Source organism: Filicampus tigris, chromosome 17 (genome assembly GCF_054856515.1).
Source record: "Filicampus tigris isolate MCC_2025a chromosome 17, RoL_Ftig_1.0, whole genome shotgun sequence".
In the NCBI taxonomy this organism is placed as follows: domain Eukaryota; kingdom Metazoa; phylum Chordata; class Actinopteri; order Syngnathiformes; family Syngnathidae; genus Filicampus; species Filicampus tigris.
Genome location: NC_141233.1, coordinates 16,497,809 through 16,519,561, shown reverse-complemented (window position 1 = coordinate 16,519,561; position 21,753 = coordinate 16,497,809). Strand labels below are relative to the sequence as shown.

The following is a 21,753-nucleotide window of genomic DNA, read 5'->3' as shown; positions in this document are numbered from 1 at the left end:
GAATGGAAAAAAAACGTCATTTTTTTAGCACTCTAAATAAGTACATTCTAATGACCTCGATATCTCGTGTCTTTTGTTGGGCGTTGCTGTTTTAGGGCTCGTGAGTGCCGAGATGTCCGAGTTGATAAACGCAACACTCGGTGAGTCTTGACTCGGATCGATTTGGTTATTCGATTAATCGATTACATTTTTTCCCCTTCGACGCATATTTGAAGCAGTTTAAATCAATTTCGCAATATTTGTATTTTCTGAAGCCTTATTCTTCTTCTTTTTCGACGTCGTCATCATCATCATCATCATCGTCGTCGTCTTCTTCCTGCCAACAGGTGGCTGCGTGCACACGGACGACAGGCTCACTTTGAGGGGATTGAGGAGGGGACTGCGCCTCTCTCTCTCTCTCTCTCTCTCTCTCTCTCTCTCTCTCTCTCGCTCTGCGTCTCTCTCTGCGTCTCTCCCGCGCTCCCAATCCAAAGTCATCAGCGAGTGAGTCGTGATCGAGCGCGGCGGCCGTCCGGTGCCGTTCGTGGATGTTTGCGACGCGCTTCCAAGTGCCGGGAGCTTGAGGATGATGATGATGATGATGATGATGTTGATGAAGAGGAGGAGGAGGTGGAGAGGCGCGTGCGCGTGAGGGACGCCGCGTCGAAAGACGTCCGTCCTACCCGTGGGTAGAATTAAAAAGGCAAAACAAAGCAGCAAGTGTATTCGTGGCTGCGCGAAGTTCCCATGTGCGGCGTCAATAAGGTGGGTGCTTTCCCCCCCCCCCCCCCCTTCTTCTTGCTCCTCCTTTTCCTCATCAGCCTTCTCCTTCTTGTTGCTGTCACATTCTGGTGAATTTACTCTCACGCTGCCACGTGCCGTTAAAAAGAAGAAGAAGAAGAAGAAGAAAAAAAAAAATCCGCAGCAGCAAAGTGACACGCGCGGTGCAACTTTGACAAATGCTAATTGGCATTTTTCTGACTTGTATGTTTTTCCCCACCACTGCAGCAGCTGTCGGTGTGTGAGCGTGTGCGTGCACTTGAGGGTGCGTTTGCGTAATCCCGCCGTGAGCCCAATAAAGTGTCATTATTATTTGTTGAACTCGCCCTTTACACCAGCGGGTGGCATGAAACAATGCAGATACTGCGGTAAGATGCAGCTTCATTACACTACTGGATACGTGTGTGTGTGCGTGCAAGCGTGCGTGTGCGCGTGCGCGCGTGTCCCATAAGTATGTTCATTTGCTTATGCTACGGGGAAAAGACCAGTTGTGTTCAATTGCACATTACACCGTTTACATTGCCCATTAATGTGCAAATCTGGATCCGATCTGGATTGAACATGTTTGAAGTCACATTTTATGCATCGTACACACATCGACGCACACGTATGTATACATACCGTATATGTGTGTATGGAAAGACAAGACGAGGGAAGATATTGTGACGATTTGATTTGGCCGCATTTCTGTTTCATGGAATTAAAAAGGTTCCAAAACAACAACTACTCTTGGAACCGCTTCACGATTGTAGTTCCTAATTTCTAGTCATATTTCCACCAGAAGTTCCAGGAACGTTTTTTTTTGTTTTTAAATCAGATTTTTTTTTTTTTCCCCTTTTGTTTCTCAGAACTATACACAGGTGGAGAGCAACTAGTTCTTGCCTTTTTTTTTTTCCAGCAACAAGTCAACGTCTGGTGAGCTGTCAGCTTCCGGTTAGTTCCTGGAACTAAAACTTTCCAATCGGGGGTAAATAAACATCGTTCTGCTGGGAGTAATGAAAATGGATTTATTTTGTTTTGGCGAACATCTGTTTACATCCAGACAGAACCCGTTTCAAATACGGGAGGCTTCACTGGAACTTAAAAAAAAAAAAAAAAAAATCTGCGTCAATTTTATTACCTTTTAAGGCGACTGCAATGCACTCGCTTGTTTTCTTGACTTTGTTGACTACTTGACTTTATTGCTCACTATATCGCCCTCAGAGACATTTCCTTGTTAGGACACTTTGCCACCGGGGAGGGCAAAAAAAAAAAAAAAAAAAAGGTGCTGGTAGCGTCTTTATGTCTTGGCTGCGGTCGCCAGGCAACCACGGCCGCTGTCAATCAATTAGCAAGCTAATGGTGTTTACGTCTGGACAACGTTGGCCCCGCCTGTCAATCAGCGGCCGCCAGCAGCTAAAGCTAATGTCATTACTAGCGTCGCTAATTGTAATTAGCTTAGCATTTCAATTGTTGAGCCAGAACAAAAAGGATTAAGAGACAGCACTTAGCTTCCATGTTGATGGCTTCTGACTGCCAGCTTCCCGCAAATTAGCAATCAAGACTTTTCCCAGTCCAACATGTGTTTTCTCATTTTGAGATTTCATTTTGGAACTTTGTTCGCGTCCCACTCTACCCGCTGACTCATCAGGGATTATTATTCTTTTCCGGGACCGTTTTTAAGAACGGAAACTTCCTTTCGTTGAAAACGGGCCGATTATTGAAGAGTTGCCAGGCGACCGCTAACGCTGTCAATCAAATAACCTTTTTTTTTTTTTTTTTTGTTTTCTTTGGCTTCAGGACGACGCCTTCCGGCCCGGCGGCGTCTGTTAGCGTCCGCTAGCGGGTGTTAGCGCGGGGCGCGGCCATGTCCCAGCTGTACTACCGGCGCTCGGACAGCTCGTCGTACCGCGACCGCATCCCTCTGAGGATCGTGCGGGCCGAGTCGGAGCTGTCGGCGTTGGAGAAGGCCTACCTGGGAGCGGTGGAGAAGGGCGACTATGCCAGCGTCAAGCAGGCCCTGCAGGTGAGCCGCGCTTCCGCGGTCAACTCAACTCGGCTCCTTTCACAACAAGCGGCGCTTTGGCGGAGAGCGAAGGATTCGTCCCCGAATCAAAACGGTCTCGAAGCCGTTTAACTCATTCGCTGCCATTGACGTGTCCATCCGTCTTTTCACAGTCCAGCCAGTCGATCCCAGGAACTTATTTATATATGTATTTTTTTAGTGCTGTCAAAAGATTAATCGCATTTTTCAACTACATTTTTTACAAATCTTTGAACCGTTATTTACTTGAGTAAAATTCATGTGGAATTCATGTGGAAAAAAGTATATTTCAATTCAAGGACTGTTCTAATAGCTTTCTTTTATCCTTGAATACGATTCAATACGGACACAAATAACAAATAATAAGAATGATCAAAGGCGTATATTGGTTATCCTCTGCGAAGAGCGACTAACATTATGACAAGGAAGCCGCGGCTTGCCGTGCAGGAGGCGGAGATCTACTTCAAGATCAACATCAACTGCATCGACCCGCTGGGCCGCACGGCGCTGCTCATCGCCATCGAGAACGAGAACCTGGAGATCATCGAGCTGCTGCTGAGCTTCGGCGTCTACGTGGGCGACGCCCTGCTGCACGCCATCCGCAAGGAGGTGGTGGGCGCCGTCGAGCTGCTGCTCAACCACAAGAAGCCCAGCGGCGGCATGCAGGTGAGCGGGGCCACAATGGCCACGTTAGACCACGTTTGGGGGCAAACACAAAGCGGGTCTTGGATCGACGTATCCGATGTGCGTAATCGTTTTTTCACAGTCAGCTCTGGACAAGGCTGCGCTTGGAGCGCGGCAGACATATCGCATACTTTCACAACGTCGGGAACTTGCAAACGCGGCGCGCCGTTCTGCACACAAATCGTTTTTTTTCCGATATCACCTTCTGTCAAAAAGCCAAATCACGATGCATATTTTTCAAGCAATCGTACTGAAAAAACAGGCAGGGATCGATTATCGGCCGGCCCGATTATCGGAATTTTTGGGGGACTTTATTTAAAGTAGAACACCATATGGAGCTATGTAAGTTTTCATTTCACTTTTGAAGACCTGCCGATGCTCCCTTTTTTGTTTGAATTTTACAACAAAGATGTATATTGGCACACGTAAATAGGAATAATGATCTACATTATGCAAATGTGAAAACATGTTCAATAGACATCTGCTTAAAGACGTTTCGACAAAGTTTTCAAGAGTTTTCTTTTTTTTTCCTCATTTTGACGCCAATATTTTCCTTTTTGCTGAAAATGAACATTGGTTTCCTTGACTACTAATAATCGGAATCGATATCGGCCATGAAAAAACACTAAAAACTTTTTCAAACTTTTTTTTTTTAAATAGTTTGAGGCGTCAAAGTCACCAAAAGCTTGTTTCCTCTATTTTGAGGTCAGAAACGGGTGTTTTTGGTGAAACCGAAACCTTTTTCTCCTGCCTTTTCCCTGCGAAAGAAGAGCGCTTACTCTTTTTTTTTTTTTTTTTTTTTTTGCTCAGTTCGTATTATGGCACAAGACAACATGGTGCGTGCGTGTCTCCAAAGATCCGTCAAAATGCTCCCGACCGGCTGACACGATGACCAACTGCTTTGCAAGCGTCTGGCAGCCGACGCGATGCAAAAAAAACAAATCTCTCTTAATCCCTCCGTCGTGCGCAGAAGCCCAGCAGAACGTTTCAGCTCTAAATGTTTTTGTCTCTTGAACATTTCAGCTTTTTTGAAGCGCTGCCATCCAAAACGCAATGGAAAAAAACAAAACAATGAAGAAGAAGAAGAAGAAGAGAGACAGCTGAACCCAAAAGAGAGCATAAGGCCGCGGCGTCTGCCAGCCGCAGCAACGTTTCCTCTGGACGGCGTGCGTGCGTGAATGCGCGCCATTCGAATCAATCAACGTATTCGGCGGGCCGGCCATTGACGAGAGTCGGCGCGTGTCGGCGCAGCCATCTGCCACTTGCGCTCTCTTTGCTTTACGAGCAAGGTTTCAAGCCAATTTGTTTATTGGGCTTCATAGCAAGCAAGCTGGAAAAGTCCAAAGCAGCACAGTTCTTCACAATGAATGGCACAACGGCAGAGCGTTGACAAAACGCCCTGGTCGTTTTTTCACACTTAAAATCGGTAAAGCGGCACAACGACAACAACAGCAGCGGATGCTTGGGGGAAGGTCTGTTGGCTATTTTGCGGGACTTTTACTACCTCGTGCCGGATGCATACCGGTCTGGCACCTGGGAGGGGGGGCAGTGCCCCTGCGGCTCCCCCTCCAGCTCCGCCAGTGGTTGCGAGCATGTCGTCCCGTTCGAAGGCGACGGGCGTCTTGCCCTAAAACAGCAAAAGAAGAGCTGGTGAGAATTCTCGTGCCGCGGCAGATGTGCGGAAAAGATTGCAGGCCCCTGAAAGAGGGTTTTAGACACGATCTCTTTTTTTTTTTTTTTTTTAAATCCTTGCGCTTGGTGGCTCCGATCAACGAATGCCCTCCACAAATTCTACCTAGCAACAAGTGACTCCCAGCAATTTCTGTGATGAATCACCAGCGTTTGTTGGTTGTCTATTTGACTTACGATTTCATGGCGCTGCGCTTTTCTCGCTTTGGAGTGGTTGGTAGCAGACCAATTTTTCCATTTTTAAAAGCGCCGCCGGCTGTCATAAATTTCATCGGAAGGGGAACATTTCCGCACTAAATTAGGTCAGGAGTAAAAAAAAAACCCCAAAAAACCTGGATGGAGCTCTTTTCATTCAATGATGTGACGCTTCACTTTCATTGGGATTGTTTGTCGATTTCACAGAAAACATATTTTTTGGAAGAATTTATTTGGAATTTATTTATTTTTATTTATTTATTGGAAAAGAGACAGGATACTGATGAAATGGATTTGTACTTTTCTTGAATATTCAAGTCCAACATGTACCATTTTTTTTTGTCTAAATATGGTGAAAATGTCATTTCAATATTTGACGACGCGATGCAAAAGATGACGTCGTCATTACTCTTGTTTGATTTCTTGTGCGATATTCGCTTCCACTCGGTAAAATTCTTATCCACAATTTGGATATATTTGACGAAAGAAATGTTCATTTGACAGGTTGATATCAAATGTAGTCATTTTTTTAATTAAAAATTGTAAGTAAAATGTTCAAATGAAAATGAATATATCCTATGAAATTGAACTTCAAAATTTCTGGAAGAAAATGAATTCTATCAATCCCATCCCGATGAAACCTTTCAAAATGTATATTTTTAAAAATGTTTTTAAACATTTTACTATTCATTCCTTTTCCTCTTTGTGCCTAGGTGGCAAATTAACATTTCCACTTCAATAAAAAGAGGAAATCTGAACATTTTCCATACAGTGTAATGTTTTAATATATAACAAGGAAAATCGTTATTTCATTTCTTTCTTTATTTATTTATTTTAATGGAGTCATAGCCATTGGGGGGCGGGGGTGGCGAGCCCTCCATCTCTTTCTGCGTCCTTGCTCCGAGTCGCCATGTCAACTCGCGCTCTTATCTGCCGCATGCATTAAGCTTATCTCTTCTCGTCTCGTCTCGTCTCGTCTCTCTCTCTCCCTTTTCACGCCCCATCTGATAAAAAGCCTTCACGCCGTATTAAGTGCCTCTGCAGTAGCGGCGGCCGCGGCGCTCCTGCTGGATGTCGCGGGAATTACGGCTTTATTGACCCTGCCGACCAGGTGTGAAGAAGACAGCTTCTGTCAGGAAGAGAGGGAGGGAGAGAGAGAGAGAGGGGGAGAAAAAATATATTTTTTTTAGACTGGTGGCCCTTGAACTTTTTCTACCAAGTACTGACCGCCTCATTTAAAGCAGCACTGGGCAAGAATTCAACCTTAATAAAACATTCTTACAACTCTTTTCGATGAAACATTGGCCTTCTAGTAGTTGAATGGGACGTTTGTCATGCCCTGGGGGGGGGGGCGGGGGTCCTGGGTCCGGGGATCTGTATCGTTTTTACTGTCACTAAGCAACTTTGAGGAGGATGGCAGCAACCCTGGCACATAAAAAAAAAATACAAATATCCTGAATTGCTGAAAAACTAAAACTATCGTTGAAACCAAATTAGATTCACTACGACACTATGCGCTGGCGCGCATGGGAAATGTGGTTGAATTATGTCACAACACTACCGCTTTTGTCCACATGGCGCCGCCGTGATCAACAAAAACTGACATATGACACAGTGTTGCTTTAAGTATTCGATTGCGGGGGGGTGCTCTTGGATTGTAACCCCCTCAATGAAGGAGGGAGCGCCTCCATCGCGGGTTTGCAGTCCTGCTACTGCGCAGACTTTTTGTCCGCTTTCCAACCGTTTTGTTGTGCCTCGCGTTTATTTGTGGCGTAACGCCACTGTCGGCCACCAGATGGCATAAAACCATCTGGAAACCATTTCCAGCTCGGCCTAGTTTTTGCCCGAAGGCTATTGAACGTAAAAATGCTCTTTCATCCTGCTTTTTACGCTTACAGAAAGCAACGGCTCCAGGTTCACTTTATCATGTACAAGAATTTTTGTTAGTTTGGAAAAAAATGGGGTTTTTTTTCCCAAAGGTACAATATTTTGGTCTTGCCCTCTCTTAATAGAAGTCCATCCACGACCTGAACCATTTTAGGGTTGAAATGCGCTTGTATTGTTTTAACTTTGAGACTCGCTGCTTTCCGCGACGAAAGCCATTCAACTTTCTCCTCTTGGTTGCGTAGAATATGCTTGGAACAGACGAAACAAGCCAATAAGAAGCACTGCCGGCTTCTCCTTGTTAGGTGCGCCAATACCCCCCCCCCCCCCCAAAATGCCGCTGGAACGACGAGAATAATTAGGATGGTGCTCATTAGGGCCGCTAAGTCATTTGGAGCGGAGGCGAGTTGTACTCGTTTGTGGATGCACAACCTTTGCGTACGCCTGCATTTTGTCATTAGCGATGGTTCGTGCATTATTCATTGGAAAAATAATGAAAAATGGCCTGTTTTGCAATGGAAATTCTTGGCCATGCTGCAAAATGCGAGCACGCCGCGCATCCAACTTTTGTGGGCAAAGTTTTCGCATGGACAAACAGGCAGCGATCGTAATCTCCGAGTTGCTGCAAGCAGGAGCTGGCTAATGAATCTTTTCAGGGTGGAAGCATCAACGCTAGGCATGGAACGATTCACTCAAGCTTCGATTCGATTTTCAGTTCCTGATTTTCCATTCGATTCGATTTTTTGTTTTAAATTGCTACCATGCTTGTCTCTGTACACTAGCGTGCTTCTGCAGCCATCCACAAATCGTAAAATCGTTTTAAAATCGGGTCTCCCTGATTAATCGATTCATGGATTTGATTAATCGGAAAATAGATTGGTATAAATTCATCTAGAAAATGATGTCTTGAAACTTTTTTTTTCATTCCAGATGCATAGCACATTTTGAATGTGTGGATCAAATGATGCGCTGGCGCCAAGTGTCATTGCGCGTTGTGTTGGTGGATGGCTGCAGAAAATAAATAAATAAATAAATAAATAAATAAACATAAATAAAAAATAATCGAATCAGAAAAATTGTGAAATGAAAATCAAATCAGGGCTTGAGTGAATGATTGCATCCCTAGTTTCAAGACATCATTTTCTAGATGAATTGAATCAACTCTATTTTACGATTAATCAAAGCCATTAATTGATCAATCGATTAATTTTTCGATTAATCGTTACATCCTTAATCAACACGCACAAGACATTTGGTGAAATTCCACCTTGTTGAGTTGCCTTCTTTGTTTCCCGCTTTGTGGCGAAATGAACAAAATGGCCGCTTCATAGTGAAAGCGATGACTTGTTGTGTCTTTCCAGGCGGGACTTCTTCTCCTCCTCGACTGTTTGTAGCGCGACTCATAGGCATGCCAACCGCATTTCCTGTCGCCGAGGGAAAGTGCGCCTGAGTTCAACTTTGCCACAATTTTCCAAAACGAAGGCCAGATTGCTACTTTGCACCAGAATGGCGGCCGACTCCCTTCGTTTGTTCAGGCATGGGCTCATCTTGAGAGTTTTATGTGGGTCTGTTCGTGACGGACAAGTCTTCAAAAATGTTGGGGGAAATGAGCCCTAAGGGCTTCATTTTTAAATTTTTCCCAAATGGCGCTTCTCCAATACGGCCAAATGGACACGACTTAAATCAACAATGGCAGACTTGCTGTGTTTTTACAGGCACGGCTGTTTTTTTTTTTTTTGGTGGGTCTACTCGTAATACCGCCCGAGTTTCATGTTGCCAAGGGAAATTGGCATTGGGGGCGGAGTTTTCCCAAAGCCAAGGCAGACTGTGTACCTAATGAGGCGTCCCCCCCCCCCGTGCCAGGTTCCTCCCATCCTATTGGACAAGCAGTTTTCTGACTTCACGCCGGACATCACGCCCATCATCCTGGCGGCGCACACCAACAACTACGAGATCATCAAGCTGCTGGTGCAGAAGGGCGTTTCCATGCCGCAGCCGCACGAGGTGAGGTGCGAAGGAGGCCGACTGCGCGAATAGTTTCGAATGGCGCAAAAGTTCGGTTGGTGAAAATATGCTCCGCTTTAGCCAGAGTGCTAATTCTCCACAATTGTCCACAGGGGGCTTATTAGAAGGTCCATAAAGATGAGCATCGTGTGTGTGTGTGTGTGCGTGTGCGCGCGCAGGTCCGCTGCAACTGCGCGGAGTGCGTGTCCAGCTCGGACGTGGACAGCCTGCGGCACTCGCGCTCGCGCCTCAACATCTACAAGGCGCTGTCCAGCCCCTCGCTCATCGCGCTGTCCAGCGAGGACCCCTTCCTCACCGCCTTCAGGCTCAGCTGGGAGCTGCAGGAGCTCAGCAAGGTCGCAGTGCCGTCAGAGCGCTGCCTTTGTCCGAACGACGGTCCTCGACTCGCTTTAGCATCGATCCCTGTCACGCGAGACCCTACAAAAATGGCGTTAAAGCACTACTTTTGTCCAAACGACGGTCCTCGAGTCACATTAGCATCGGTCCCTGTCACCCAAGACTCCACAAAAATGGCGTCAAAGCACTACTTTTTCAAAATGACAGTGCAGACGTCACATTAGCATTGATCCCTGTCACGCAAGACTTAAAAAAAAAAATGGCGTCAAAGCACTACTTTTGTCCAAATGACAGTGCAGAAGTCACATTAGCATTGATCCCTGTCGCGCAAGACTAAAAAAAAAAAATGGCGTCAAAGCACTACTTTTGTCCAAATGACAGTGCAGAAGTCACATTAGCATTGATCCCTGTCGCGCAAGACTAAAAAAAAAAAAAATGGCGTCAAAGCACTACTTTTGTCCAAATGACGGTCCTCGAGTCACATTAGCATCGATCCCTGTCACCCGAGACTCCACAAAAATGGCATAAAAGCACTACTTTTTCAAAACAACAGTGCAGAAGTCACATTAACATTGATCCCTGTCACAAAAGAATTTTTTAAAAAATGGCGTCAAAGCACTACTTTTGTCCAAATGACAGTGCATAAGTCACATTAGCATCGATCCCCGTCGCGCAAGAGCCCACAAAAATGGCGTCGAAGCACTACTTTTGTCGAAATGACGGTCCTTAGGTCACTTAAGCAAAGACTCCACAAGTCGGCAGCAAAGCGCTACTTTTGTGTCAACTCTTCAACGTAGTTGCCTGGCGCCAAGATTCCAAAAGATGATGGCAAAGCACTACTTTTGTCGGGATGACGCTACTCCAATATGTTCAACATAGTTCCTTCCTTGGCGCTAGGATGTCACAAGATGGCGGCAAACCACTACTTTCATCCCTTTGAGCTGAACTATTTATTTGGTCAAACACGGCAATACAAAATAAGAAGACTCGCCGCGTCCGCCCGCCCCGCTGATGTTTACAAGTGACTCCGCGGAACTCCTGACGTCGCTCACGAGGCCCCGCCCCTTAAAGGCGCCTATAGTTTGATCGGGCAGCAGGTCTCGGCGCCCGCGCTGAAAGTGGACAAGGTATCGGATCGAAGGTGTAAATGGCGACCGGACTGTCCGCTTGCAGGTGGAGAACGAGTTCAAATCGGAATACGAGGAGCTTTCTCAGCAGTGTAAAGAGTTTGCCAAAGATCTCCTGGACCAGACCAGAAGCTCCAGAGAACTGGAGATGATCCTCAACTACAGAGATGACGTCAACCTCCTGGAGGAGGACGGCGGCAACGGGGACCTGGCCAGACTCAAGCTGGCCATCAAGTACCACCAAAAAGAGGTACCGCCAGCGCCCTCGTGACGTCGTCGTCGTCGTCGTCGTCGTCGTCGTCATCGTCATCATCACATCTCATCTCATGACCTTGTGACCTCCCAAACGCAGAACCTCCTGCTCATGACATCAAGTTCATACACTCTTAAGGCAGTTGGCTTAAAAAAAAAAAAAAAAAAAAAAGAACAGCGTTTGGGCTGGAAAATGGACCCATTCACTACTTGGGTCAATTTGACCCAATTCTCTGGCAAGAGGCTGGCTCAAAGTGACCCAATTTGTGGACGGCTCCATTTTCCCGCCCAAAACGGCGTTTATTTTTAAGCCACCTCTTTTTAGAGTGCAAAACACTTGCTCATATGACAAAACGTGTGCGGCGAGTGTCGCCACGCTCAAATGAGAATTTCCATTTTCAGAAAGTTCTCAGTTCTCCGCTTCCCGTCTATGCTTGCGGCCTGCGCGGCACTCGGGGCCCCGCTAGCATCGAAATGTCAACGTGAGTCACGGGGACCTCGTTTCTGACCTTCTGCAAAGCGCTCCAATAATTGATTGCTCACAGTATAACGTTCGGCGTGGACGTTGGGCTTGGCTGCCCCAACGGGCTGCTGTGCGATGAGAAACGTGGCGGAAAGGCAAAATTCAACGCTCGCCGCAGGATGCTTCAGTTCATCGGAAAAATGTCTGCAGTGTACGTACTGAAAATGGTGTCAAATGAATGGAGTGAAGCTCCCTAGTCTTTGCTGCCTAAATGGGCGGCGGCAGAACAGGAAACGGGAAGTAAACCCTAAAAGGGAGCCAAGTTGGGTGCTGCGTGTCTCATTGATGAAGTTCTTACGAATTGTATTCAGCGGGCATAAATGTGAAATGGCTCAGCTTTTGCTGCCTGAAGGGGCTGCGGCAGAACGTGAAACAGGAAGTAGACCGTGAGTGAAGTTGGGTGCCGAATGCGGAACTTAAATCAATGAAGTTCAAATTCAGTGGGTATACATTTAAATTGCAGTGTGATGCCCAAGTTTTGCCGCCTAAACGGGCCGTGGTAGAGCACGAAACAGAAAGCGAGTCAAGTTTGCTGCCGCATGTGGTACTAAAATCAATGACGATCAGAGTAACCGCGTCTTTAGTACATTGTATAAATCTACGATGTAGTGTGATTTGCTGCCTAAACGGGCTGCGGCACGACGAAGAAGCGTGATGTGAGTGCATTTCGGTGACCCGAGCGGATGCGGTTATGTCAGCGAGGCCGGCGATTGTCATTCTTGAGACACCAGACCCTAAAGTGGAGTCTGCGGACGTTTGACGCTTCAGCGCTTCCGTCGTGCCCGGCGAGCGCCTCGGTCACGCGTGGGAAAGCGGGTTGGGCTTATCTTCTCTTCGTAGGCTCTGCGACTCATTTCTAGCGCGGCCCGTTTAGGCAGAAGAGGAACCCGACTCCGTTCCCTTCCAAAGCGCCAAAAAGGAAAAAATGACAATGAGCTGGAGTGTTTCGCTTTGACGTGCCGCGGCAAACTTCACTCGCCGCCCGGGACGTGTTTGACCGAAGCCCGTTTAGGCGGGGGAAGCCTGGCAAGCCGTGTTTTTTTTTTTTGTTTTTTTTTTTCCACATACACTAGACGCTGTCGTGATGTACTTGAGCGTGTAAGTCAAGCAAATTGGATTCACATCCTGTTGAAAACTCATTTGGACTGCACAGAAGATTGGAGACGCTCCTTTGGAGATGCAAAGGGAGGAAAAAAAAACACCCCCCCCCAAAAAAAAAATTGTTTAGATGCTTTGGTAAGCAGCAGCAGCAGAAGACGGGTCGCTTTCACCCCCCCCCCCCCCCCCCGCAAAAATCTCGTCTGACAAGGGTGGTGGGCGTGCTTCAGACCCTTTTAGTGGCACTTGGGAGCCATTTGGGCTTTGCCTTTCACTTTTCTTCTCCACTCTTGTGTCCCTTTGACATTTTCACGTCTCCAAATGTGAGTCACTCACACTGCCGCTCTCGTCTCTCTCTCTCGCGCGCGCGCGCGCGGCATTGAGGAGCCCCTGTTGCCATGGTAACCGGGCTGCAGAGTCGGCACCCGACAATGCGGGTCGACGCTTTGCGGCTGCGATCTTGCGGCGGCTCGGCTTGACAAGGCGTGCGCTTTTGGCGCGCGTCGGTCACTGCCGCGTGCCGCCTCAAACTGGAACGTCGCTCGCTCGGGAGCGGAACCCCGAAAGCCGGCCGACCCTGAAACGTGGCCGATGACTCCTTTGACTGGAAAAAAGTGCCAGCCCCGCAGGGGCCAGTAAACAGCTGGCTTTTATTTTACTTGACCCCAATACAAGACAGACAAACTTTTGTTTGTGCCGAGCCATCCTGTTCCACTCCGGGCCCGAAGGTGGCAGTAAACGCCAATCTGTTTCCCCCCAGATCGGCACCCAAAATGATTGTATTGCTCCGTCTTGACTAGGAATGTAGCGATTCGCTCAAGCCCAGATTCCATTTTCAGTTCCCAATTTTCGATTCGATTAAAAAAAGAAAAAAGAAAAAAAAATGGCTGCCATGCTTGTCTTCTGCAGCCATCCACAAACGCATGTTTGGCGCAAAAGTATCATTTCATCTCCACATTCAAAATGTGCTATGCATCTGGAATGAAAAAACGTTTCAAGTAGGGCTGTAACGATGAATCGAAAATCGATTCTCCCAATTAATTGATTCGATTAATCGAAAAATAGTTGCTTAAATTCATCTAGAAATTGAACAAAATAATAATGAATGTGCTATGCAAGACATCATTTTCTAGATGAATTTGATCGCCTCCATTTTTCAATTAATCGGAGCGAATCGAATTTAAATCGATTTTCGATTCATCGTTACATCCCTAGTCTTGACTCTTTTAGTTGGAAATGACTCTCCCGTCCTGTAGGGGTCAGTAAATGGCGCCTTGGGGGGGGGGGGGGGACGCTGTTCTGTTCTTAGTGGGTTTTTTTCGGGTTTTTATTGTCTTCTTCAGTTTGTGGCGCAGCCCAACTGCCAGCAGCTGCTGGCGTCGCGCTGGTACGACGAGTTCCCGGGCTGGAGGCGGCGGCGCTGGGCCGGCAAGTTCCTGACGTGCGTCTTGATCGGGCTGCTGTACCCGGCGTTCGCCGTGTGCTACCTCACGGCCCCCAAGAGCCGCTACGGGCTGTTCATCCGCAAGCCCTTCATCAAGTTCATCTGCCACACGGCCTCCTACCTGACCTTCCTCTTCCTGCTGCTGCTGGCGTCGCAGCACATCGTCACCACCGAGCAGGACCGCCAGGGCCCGGCGCCCACCACCGTGGAGTGGATGATCCTGCCCTGGGTGCTGGGTGAGTCGGCGCCAACGGACACCAAGCCCACCAAGTAGGGCTGTTCCGTTTTGCCTCATAAGAAAAATCCCAATTATTTTCCCTCAAACACGATTTTACCATTACGATTTCTTTGTCAAATCGAAAATGATGAAAAATGAAGTCTTTGGATTGACTTTTATTTACACTTCATTTGTCTTTCTTTGAACTGTGCCTTCGATACACCAAGAATCAAAAAATCGAATGTGCCGATTTCAACTTTTTTCGCACCGTTTTATTCGGTTGCGTTTCAAAATCGCTTAATGGAGCAATCCTACGATGCCTCGCGGGGTCAGAATCCCGCCCGAGAGGCTCCTCGCCCCGCAAGCTGAAAGCGTCAAAAAGTGTCACCGGATGTCCGTCCAACCTGACGGGCGTCCTTGCGCCGGCGCTTGCAGGCTTCATCTGGGCCGAGATCAAGCAAATGTGGGACGGCGGTTTGCAGGACTACGTCCACGACTGGTGGAACCTGATGGACTTTGTCATGAATTCTCTCTACCTGGCCACCATCTCGCTGAAAATCGTAGCCTACACCAAGGTAACCGCCGGCCCGGCCCGGCCCGGCCCGGCCCGGCCCGGTCGACTTTTTGCCCACCGCGCTCGCCGTCATCCCGGCTGTTGTCCGGCGTCTTCGCTCTTGTCGCCGCAGTACAGCGGCAGTAAGCCGAGGAACCAGTGGGAGATGTGGCACCCGACGCTGGTGGCCGAGGCGGTGTTCGCCATCGCCAACATCTTCAGCTCCCTGCGCCTCATCTCGCTGTTCACGGCCAACTCGCACCTGGGACCGCTGCAGATCTCCCTGGGCCGCATGCTGCTGGACATCCTCAAGTTCCTCTTCATCTACTGCCTGGTAGCGGCGCCGTCCGCCGGGAGAACGAGCGAGACGCTTTGACAGCGAAAACGTCTTCCCCCGTCCCCGCGCAGGTTTTGCTGGCCTTCGCCAACGGCCTCAACCAGCTCTACTTCTACTACGAAACCAAAGCCTCGGACGAGCGGGGCAAGTGTAAGGGCATCCGCTGCGTGGAGCAGAATAACGCCTTCTCCACGTGAGTCCGGAAACTCCGGCCGCTTGCGTAATCCCGCTCGCTAAACTGATCGTCTCGTGACCTCGGACACCCCCCCCCCCCCCCTTTAAGCACCTGTCCCACTATATCGACATTTATGTTATCACCTGATATCGCTACGGATGGATAACCTCCAAATGTCGCAATCCCAAATGAGAATCTCGTATCCTCAAAGTAGCTTCGCATGATCAATCTCATCACGTAAGACTTGATCACCCGATAGCTGGCGTTGTCACCATCCCACTCTCGGACCTCGTGATCTCGTCACCCGCAGAGTATCGCAACGGGAGCTTCGGGGATTGATCGTCTCAAAATGTCATCATCCCAAATTAAAAGTCCTATCAGGACTTCATCAAAAAAAAAAAAACCATCACCACATGGTCATCATCTCCTAATCTTAATCCCACATTCTAACCTCGTCATATCTTGATTTCATACTCGCAAATTCTCATAAGAGCATTTTGTGTTCTGCGAACCTCAAAGGCGGCCGCTCATTCCTCAAAGTCATAATCTGATCACCTCGTGCGCTCGTAATCCCGTATTATGACCTCATACACCAAAGCATCCCAAAGTAACCTTTACAGACTCCATTCGAGACTTGGATTGCTTTCCCGATCTCAAGAACTCACTGCCCGCCCCCCCCCCCGCAGGCTGTTCGAGACCCTGCAGTCCCTCTTCTGGTCCATCTTCGGCCTGATCAGCTTGTACGTGACCAACGTGGACGCCGAGCACCAGTTCACCGAGTTTGTGGGCGCCACCATGTTCGGCACGTACAACATCATCTCCCTGGTGGTGCTGCTCAACATGCTCATCGCCATGATGAACAACTCCTACCAGCACATCGCGGTGAGCCGGCGCCGCGCCGCCGCCGCCGCCGCCGCCGCCGCCGCCGCCGCCGCGACGCCGCCGCGACGCCGCCGTGACGCCTCCCCCTTTGGCTCAGGACCACGCCGACATCGAGTGGAAGTTCGCCCGCACCAAGCTGTGGATGAGCTACTTCGAGGAGGGCGCCACCCTGCCGCCGCCCTTCAACGTCGTGCCCAGCCCCAAGAGCGTCTGCTACCTGCTGTGCTGGCTCAAGACGCGAGCGTGCCGGGGGGGGCGCCGACGCCGCCGCCCGGCGCGACACCATCGGCGCGCTCGGGGTGAGGAGGGATTTTTGGAATGGCAGCTCATTATTATTATTATTATTATTATTGAAAGAAATTATTGCTTGAACGACACCCGGCACCGGGCGCGGTTCAACGTGGATGTTTTGTGGCGTTTTTTTTTTTTTTTTTTTTTTTTTTTTTTCTTTTCACGCCAGCGGCCAGTCGTCCAAACATTTCAAAGTAGGGCTCAAATTAGGGTCAGTGTTCCAGAGTAGGCTTTCAAACTAGGGTTAGGGGTTCCGAGGTAGGTTTTAGGTTTAGAATTTTTTTTTTTTTTTTTTTTCGCCAACTCGGCTTCATCAGAAGAAGCTACATCGAAATGTTTGGCTAGGATTTTAAAAACTCCCCAGGGGTTTCCCTTCTGTTGCCCCCAATCTGGGAAACTCTGATTGGGTCTCCCCCTCAACCAGGCTCCTCCCTCGGATTCTAAATTTGGTATGGTGGGCCAATCAGGTTTCCCCTTTATTCTGGGGTACAAGGGAATTTTTTTTTTCCTTTTCTCCCTTAAAGGGAGTGGGGAGGAAGAAAGGGAAAAGTGGGGGAACATTTCCCCATTCTTATCTCCAACAATATGTACTTTTGAATTTTCGTCCCCTAGAATTTGGTTAGGATTATAACTTATTAGGCGTAGGACAATTTGACAATCATTGCATTGAGTTCATCGTTTTGAGCCATCTGAGGGGGCGGCCATTTTCAGTCACTTCTGTCGACCGAAAATGACATCACAACTGATCACAATGACCAATCACGGCTCAGCTCCACAAAACAGGTGAGCCGTGATTGGTCATTACCCGAGCAACTGCGATGTCATTTTCGGTCGACAGAAGTGACAAAATGGCCGCCCCCTCAGATGGCTCAAAACGATTAACTCAATGCCCTGTTTTCGGGATAAAGTGGGGTCACTCTTGCCTATCTCTGTCGTGTAAAAATGAAATGTGCTCGTCTCCCGTGCAGAGGCGAGCTGCGGAGAACCTGAGAATAAACCATCAGTACCAGGTAAGTCCCGCCCCTTTTTCATGTGTACGCGCGTGTCTATATTTGTGCCTTTTCCATCTGCTGCTGGAAGACATTAGTGATGAGTCACAGCGCCGCTCGGTGGGGTGCGTAGTTCTATTTGTGCGCCTCCGTCGGGGGGTGGGGGGGGGGGTTTGCCTTGCCTTCTTTCTCTTCTTCTTTGCCGCTCGACATTTCTCTCCCGCTTAACGGGCCGTGACGTTTCCACGGAAACGAGCGGCGCCGAGTCGAAAAGGCGCTGATGGCCTCTTTGACGGGCGCGCGCAGGAGGTGCTGAGGAACCTGGTGAAGCGCTACGTGGCCGCCATGATCCGAGACGCCAAGACGGAGGAAGGCCTGACGGAAGACAACTTTAAGGTGAGCGCCCCCCCCCCCCCCCGCGCGTATCCTTTTCCGTGGCGTTGGGAATGACGACTGACGACCTGGGGTGACCAAAAAAGAAGCACAGCGTGGGTGCATGGCAAAATATACCGCAGGAAACACACAGATCGGGTGCGCGACAAAGTGTGCAACCAAAGAAAAAAAAAGTTGAAAAAGGGCGTACTGAGTGAAAGCGCTACACAAAAGTGTGTGTGGGGGGGGGGGGGGGGGGGGGGGGGGAAGCGCACAGTCATGTGACAGCAACGTGCTACACAAAAGCCTGAAAAAGAATCACAGAGTTCGTGTGTGCCACAATGTACCACAAAAACGTGAAAAAAGAAGCACAGGATGAGTGTGGCATCAGAGGTAGACTTGAAAAAGAAGCACAGCGGGAATATGTGACAGTATTATGCAAAACAAAAAAAAAAGAAAAAGTTTGAAGCAGAGCCACAGACTAAATGACTGTGAGCACAGAAAAGCCTGAAAAAGAAGCGCTTGTGAGTCAAATAGAGCAACTGCTTGAATCGAGTGTCTGTTGTGCGACAGGAACTGAAGCAGGACATCTCCAGCTTCCGCTACGAGGTGATGGGCATGATGAAGGCGGGGCGGCCGGTCCCGCAGGGCGGCGCCGTGGGCCCGCCCGAGTCCGTCCCGGCTTACCCCAAGGCCTCGCTCAAGATGGCCGCCGGCGCGGCGGCCGTGAGCAAAACCAACCGCTTCAAGATGGCCGCCTCCCTCCTCCGGCGGGCGGCGTCGGCCGCACGGACCCCCGAAGCCCTCAACGGGCTCCCCAACGGCGCGGCCCCCTCGCTGGGCGGCGGCGACGCCGGTGACTTTGCCGTTTTCCACCGGCGCGGTTGTCGCCGCCACCGAGGGCGCGGCGCCCCCCACCAGGCCGGGCCGGTGGAACTTTCCGGGAAAATGTACTCGCTGGCGGAGGAGGACGAAGAGGGCGGCGCCGCCGACGGTAGCGTGGCGGAGCGGGAAAACGAGAGCGTCGCCTGAACTTTGATGGAGCGGTCCAAGCGCTTCATCGGGAGCCCGAAGCATGCGGCGGCGGCGGCGGCGGCGCTTCGTAGTGCTTCGTTTCCACCGAGCACTGCGGCCCAGTCTTGCACGCGCTTTTCTGTTTACGGAAACACAAAAGTAGCACAGACGAATGGACATGGAGAAAGCTACGCGGCCGGCCACAGAGTCAATCGAATCCCAAGTGTTAGCTTGTTAGCTGAAATGCCAACCTTATGCTCGAATCCAAATAGCTATGTGATCGTTCAAGTCATTCCAATCCCTAAACTAGATAGGCATGCCGTAGTTACGATTAGCTTGTAAGCTAAAATGCTAACATTATGCGGACGTCCGTCCGCACAGTCGTTCCTGTAGTCTTTTGTTGTTTTTTCATCTTCTTCCAAATCAGGAAGTAAATGTTCTGTAGCCAGCCAATCAACACAGAGCTTTGCGTCTAGGTCCGCCCCTCTCGGCAAGGCCAAAAAAAAAAAAAAAAAACGACAACAAAGTTGACTGGTCTAAGCAAAGCGCTTGGTGGAAACGAGAGCGACCGTCTGCTTGGAGACTCAGGGAGGTGTTCAAGTGTTTGGAAATGTTAGCAGTCAGCCGAAATGTTTGCAAAAGTGAGCCCGGCGCCACCTAGTCGGCTCTCTGTGCGTGACCAGGAAGTGTGAGAAGGACAAACAGAAGAGTGTGTACGCGAATGAGAGGGAGGTTATTGGTGTATGTATTTGTGTGAGAGGGAATGTTTCTGAGATTGTATGGTAGTGACTGTGCGTATGAGTGCTTGTGTGTAGAGGGGATACTTTATGTGACTGTAAAAATATAGAGCTGAACGTGAGAGAGTTGACAGCGTGAGAGAACGTGCAGAGAATATGCTCCATGTGTGCGCATGTGAATGAGAGAGTCAATTTCTGAGAGCGCGTGTTTATTGGAACAGAATCCTCGAAGCATGGCGGCATTTATACTCTTTGCCTTACTTTAATGTTTTGGTGCACTTTACTCGGATGAGTGGGAAGTCCTCGATTTCCTCCCGTCCTTGTCCGTGATTGGTTGGTTACTATGCAACCAAAAGATGCGAGGGCCGCGCTTTGGACGCTGACCACAGGGGGCGCCCTTGCCCAAGTGGAGCGGAGGAACTTCTTCCGATCAACTCGGAGCCAATCATTTTCCCTTTTTCACTCGGACTCCTCACCTGTTGACCGTTTGCCAATGGGGAAAAGTCATGAAAATAAACGTGGAAAAAAAACATGTGGCTGCGCTCACGTGGCAGTAAAAACAAAACAAAAAACAGTTGAACACAAACGTGTTGTTTATTACACTAGCACAGGTCAACAAGGAACAAAGGTAGGAAGAGTCGTACGTTTTGACAGAAAGAAATGTTCCATAAATCATATTTTATTTTCAGATATTTGTTTTAAAAAAAAGTTTGAAATTTTCCGGGAAAAGTTGAATATTTCTGAGGAAAAAAAATATACGTCTAGAATAAAAGTTTCATATTCTGCAATTTGAAAAAAAAGAATAAAGGTATATATTTGCAGAAAAAAAAATCTATATTTCTTTATATTAGCAAAAAAAATGTAGAAAATAAGGAGAGAAAAAAATCAGTTAACAGAAAAAGCTGATTCTAGAAAAAACATTTGAGAAGCAAACAAAATACTGTCTTCAACTTTATTTTGGGTGATTTTCTTTTTAATGTCTCTTGAAAACTTTTACTTTGAATTCGGTTGTGGACGTGCCAGGCGTCTTGCACTGACACATTTTGACCTCTAGAGGGAGACGTCACAGCAGCATTCAGCATCAGTCATTTCATTGACGACATCAAATCATTTCATTTTCATCCCTCATGTGGCGCACGTCACAGAAATCCTTATTTTGATTGACTGCGCCCCCCCCCCCCCTCATAAAAAAAAAAGTACATTCTCCATCGCTGTGCTTGGGCTTGCTTTTAAAAACAAGTGATGAATCCCGCTCATAAAAAGTGTTAACAGATTTTTTTTCTTTAAGTCATAAAAAGAAAGCATAAAAAGTCATAAAAGTGAAAGATACAAGTCGTAAAGTCCAAGTAATGAGCAAATGATCAGCTGCCCGAAGGCACCAAATCATGAAAATGCACTCAAGCGCCACACACATTGTTCAACTGCATATACTCACTTTTACTTCACATCACGATGTGCGTGTGTGTGTGCGCGCGCGCGTCTCGTCAGAATCAACAGTCGATTCATTTTTTATGAAAAAAAATAAACAAAGCCTATATCTGAGCGTGTACAACACAGTTTACTGTGTTTTTTAGAAAAAAAAAATTGTATAGAAATCGTATTTTTAATGTTTTTAATCTGACTCGTCACATTGATTTCACCATTAAATCCCTGCTCTATATCAAATATAAACGCTAAGAGATGATGATTTTTTCCTTCTGGAAGTGATGGGACACTCTTCCCTCTGTCCCCAAAACACTGCGGTCATTCAAGCATTGCTATGTGCATCTAATTGTGACCCAAATACATTTAGAACCTTTTTTTTTTCTTTCTTTTTCGGGGCACATTTAGAATTTCCAGAAATACACTTTTCCTGGCTAAGTGACATGTATCACCTGCTAGGCAGAATTCATTAGCTGCAAAAAAAAAAAGGCCTCAAGACAGGGTTATGAGTTACATTTTGGTGTGTGTGTATATGTGCGTATATGTATATGTATATATGAATAAAGATTTCGATACATTTTCGTAAGATCATAAGATCGTTGTTAAACCCATCTAATGACGATTTACGAGGATAGACTAATGAGAAAATGTTTGTGTTTGGTGTCACTATTTCGCTGCTGACATCCGGGAACGGATCCATCTTATGAGGCCAGTGGGGCACTTCT

At 48.0% G+C, this 21,753-nt stretch overlaps 1 protein-coding gene across 1 annotated transcript; it reads left to right on the top strand.

Annotated features, from left to right (window-relative positions):
• Positions 1–115: 115 nt before the first annotated feature.
• Positions 116–20,380, top strand: LOC147133754 (short transient receptor potential channel 4-like). Its single transcript, XM_086013505.1, is given in 16 exon segments — positions 116–140; positions 2,539–2,764; positions 3,230–3,448; positions 9,098–9,238; positions 9,418–9,594; positions 10,769–10,972; positions 13,939–14,275; positions 14,692–14,831; positions 14,943–15,143; positions 15,218–15,339; positions 16,008–16,203; positions 16,301–16,459; positions 16,461–16,502; positions 17,463–17,504; positions 17,790–17,879; positions 18,429–20,380. Coding segments are annotated over 15 exon segments (2,688 nt in total). The 5' UTR covers positions 116–140; positions 2,539–2,605; the 3' UTR covers positions 18,888–20,380.
• Positions 20,381–21,753: the final 1,373 nt, after the last annotated feature.